Source organism: Dioscorea cayenensis, unplaced genomic scaffold, assembly GCF_009730915.1.
Source record: "Dioscorea cayenensis subsp. rotundata cultivar TDr96_F1 unplaced genomic scaffold, TDr96_F1_v2_PseudoChromosome.rev07_lg8_w22 25.fasta BLBR01001428.1, whole genome shotgun sequence".
In the NCBI taxonomy this organism is placed as follows: domain Eukaryota; kingdom Viridiplantae; phylum Streptophyta; class Magnoliopsida; order Dioscoreales; family Dioscoreaceae; genus Dioscorea; species Dioscorea cayenensis.
This window is the reverse complement of record NW_024087819.1, coordinates 1-3,109: the sequence shown is the minus strand read 5'-3', so window position 1 is coordinate 3,109 and position 3,109 is coordinate 1. Positions and strand designations below refer to the sequence as shown.

The following is a 3,109-nucleotide window of genomic DNA, read 5'->3' as shown; positions in this document are numbered from 1 at the left end:
AAAAGAAGGAATGTGACCAACCAACTCATTGTGTGATAGATTCAACTCTTGCAAGTCCGTTGGATTGCTAAGTTGTGGTGGTATGTCTCCTGTGAATAAATTGTCACTCAATTCTAAAACTTCCATAAAGTTCAAGTTACTAAGTTGGAAAGGGATGGTTCCATTTAGTTCATTACAGCTCAACCTGAGCGAGATCAATTTAATGCGATTCTCAACTTGTATTGGCAATTCTCCTCTCAAATTATTGCTTGAAAGATCTAGAACTTCTAATGAAGATAATTCCCCAAATTCTGGTGGTATAATTCCTGTGAGATGATTATTTCCCATGTTCAAGTGAAATAAGTGAGATAATTTTCCGAACCCTCTTGGGATCTTTCCCATTCAAATTATTAGAAGAGATGTCAAGTAGTTGCAACTTTGACAATTGAACAATTTCCCATGGTATTTTTCCATTAATTCTGTTGCCTGATATTTTAAGACTTGTCAAGTTAAGGCATGCTCCCCAAGTTGGTGATAAAGTGCCGGACAGTTTTTTAAAACTTACATCAATATAATCCAAATGCGGATGAACACCAAAGCTTTGAGAGACATCTCCAATAAATAGGTTTCTGTCAAGCCGGAACCTGGATAAGTTTGTTGAATTTTTCAAACTTATGGGAATGAGACCTTGGAAATTATTATATCCCAACCCAAGATATTGAAGCAAACTGCCTTTAACCAAATTTGGTGGTAGGTTACTAGAAAGATTGTTGTTGAACAAATCAAGAATAATTAAATTTGTGAGGTTTGCCATTTCATTCGGCAACATGCCTGATAGATGATTATGGGCCAAAATTAAACCAGTGAGAACTTTCAAACTTCCAAGAGAAGGAGGAATAGTGCCATATATGTTATTCTTGTTTAGGTAAAATGTCTCAAGCTTGGTTACATTTCCGATGCTATGCGGGATAGAACCAGTTATTTGGTTGAGATATTTCAAAATCTCTCAAGTACACTAGATTCCCAATTTCATAAGGAAAAGTGTCATTTATGTTATTGGTTTGTAGGTTAAAAAATTCAAGCTTGGTCAAGTTTTTTATGCTATGTGGAATAGGACTAGTTATTTGATTGTCGGATACATCAATCTCTATCAAGTTCACAAGATTCCCGATCTCATAAGGAATAAAGCCATCTATTTTATTCTTATATAGGTAAAAGGTTTTAAGCTTGGTCAGGTTTCCAATGCTACGGGGGATGGAACCAGTTAATTGGTTCTGAGGTATTTGAATATCTCTCAAGTTCACTAGATTCCCAATTTCATAAATAATGGAACCATTTATGTTACTCTTATATAGGTATAAAGTTTCACGCTTAGTCAGGTTTTCAATGCTATGTGGGATGGGACCAGTTATTTGGTCTTCAAATAGTGCAAGATCTTTCAAGTTCACTAGATTCCCAATTTCACTAGGAATGAAGCCATTTATGTTATTTCAACCTAGGTAAAAAGTTTCAATTTTGGTCAAGTTTCTTATGCTACTGGGGATGGGACTTGTTATTTGGTTGTCAAATATCTCAAGATCTTTCAAATTAATTAAATTCCCTATTTCATGTGGAATGGAACCATTTATGTTATTTTTACATAGGTAAAAAGTTTCAAGTTTTGTTAGATTTCCAATCTTATGGGGGATGGAACCTGTTATTTGGTTGTAGGATATTATGAGATCTTCCAAGATCACTAGGTTCAAAAGTTTTCCAAAAGAAGGAGGTATGGAGCCACTTATCTAATTCTCAAAGATCCACAAGGTCTTGAGCCTTGTCAAATTGCCAAACTCTGATGGGATGACGCTTGTGAGCTTGTTGTTAGAGAGATCAAGAATGGCGAGCTTGGAGAGAGCTGAAATGGATGCAGGGATGTATCCATGTATATGGTTGTTGCTAAGGTTGAGAACTCTGAGTGATGGCAGAGCTGAGAAGTTGAGAATCTCCAGTTTCCTTTCTAGTCCCAATTGTTCCAATTGGACCCTGGTGATGGTTGGCATGAGATGGCCATCATTTCTGCAAGTGATTCCAGTCCAATTGCATGGACTTGTCTTTGATGTCCAGGTGTTAAGAAGTTCTTGTGTTTCAAGAGTGGCCTTCCATTGAAGAAGAGCTTTCCCTTGGGATTCAATATTTGAAGCTGTTGCCATGCTGAAAACAGGCAAACAGAGATTGGAGAAGAGTAGTACTAACAACGAAAGTACCATCACCATCATCAATGTTGGGAAGGTGGCTGTGAACTTTGAGGAAAGCAGTGATTTCATGTTGAAACTATATATTATTCCTAGAAAGCCTCTAGACATGTTCTTGTAGTTTTGTTAGGCATCACAGTTTGAAAGATAATTCACATGATAATTAATATCATCTTAAAAAAAAAGCATTATTTTTAACATAAATTCAATAACAGTGATAGCTAACTACCACTCTTGATTACTAAATACTTTTCCACAAATTAATTGTGATGAGGATTGATGTAATATTTGTGATATAATTTGTGGTTTCTGCAGCCAAGTTGTCCAACACTATTATCTCTTAATGTTGAATGTCTCAACATGAATGCACATCTAAGAAACAGTTGTTCCAATTAGGGGTGTAATATGTCTTAGAGTTGGTTTTCCTTTTAAATTCTATGCTTGTCATGGAGGAATAATCAAATGAGACTTGGTCTTTATATATTATTCTATGTAAACCAAAAACAATGTGGAAAATTCAGACTTTTTTTTTTTATTATTTCTTCAATCTTCTTTATTGGCAATATATCCACCTAACACAAACTAGACATCCATATTATCCAGTATAGTGCAGTTTTGAAAATTTACATGTTTCTAAAATTCATAAATTATATAAAATAACATTTTCCTTCGACTAACAAAACACTCAACAGGAATATATATTATTACTTTTTTTTTAATTTACGTGATTTATTCATTTTTTTTAAATTATATATATACCTCAAATAATTATTAAAAATATATTTATATCATAATAATATATTTTTCAAACTTTATAATTTTTTAAAATTTCCATATAATACATGTTTGTATTTGGAAAAAATGAAATATGATGATAATTAGATCAATGGTCACTCAAA

At 33.6% G+C, this 3,109-nt stretch overlaps 1 protein-coding gene across 1 annotated transcript; it reads right to left on the bottom strand.

Annotated features, from left to right (window-relative positions):
- Positions 1-316: 316 nt before the first annotated feature.
- LOC120256418 (MDIS1-interacting receptor like kinase 2-like) lies at positions 317-2,282 on the bottom strand. Its single transcript, XM_039264103.1, has 2 exons — positions 1,805-2,282; positions 317-810 (listed from the first exon to the last, which is right to left on the bottom strand). The coding sequence occupies exons 1-2, from the start codon at positions 2,280-2,282 to the stop codon at positions 317-319; spliced, it is 972 nt and encodes a 323-aa protein (XP_039120037.1).
- Between the last annotated feature and the right edge of the window lie 827 nt (positions 2,283-3,109).

Bases quoted from the DNA above. Each gene is read 5' to 3' on its own strand.
- LOC120256418 (XM_039264103.1), bottom strand. From the start codon at position 2,282: ATGAAATCACTGCTTTCCTCAAAGTTCACAGCCACCTTCCCAACATTG. The intron at 811-1,804 runs GCAATTTGACAA...ATCATCTATCAG, and splicing joins CGTCATCCCATCAGAGTTTG to GCATGTTGCCGAATGAAATG.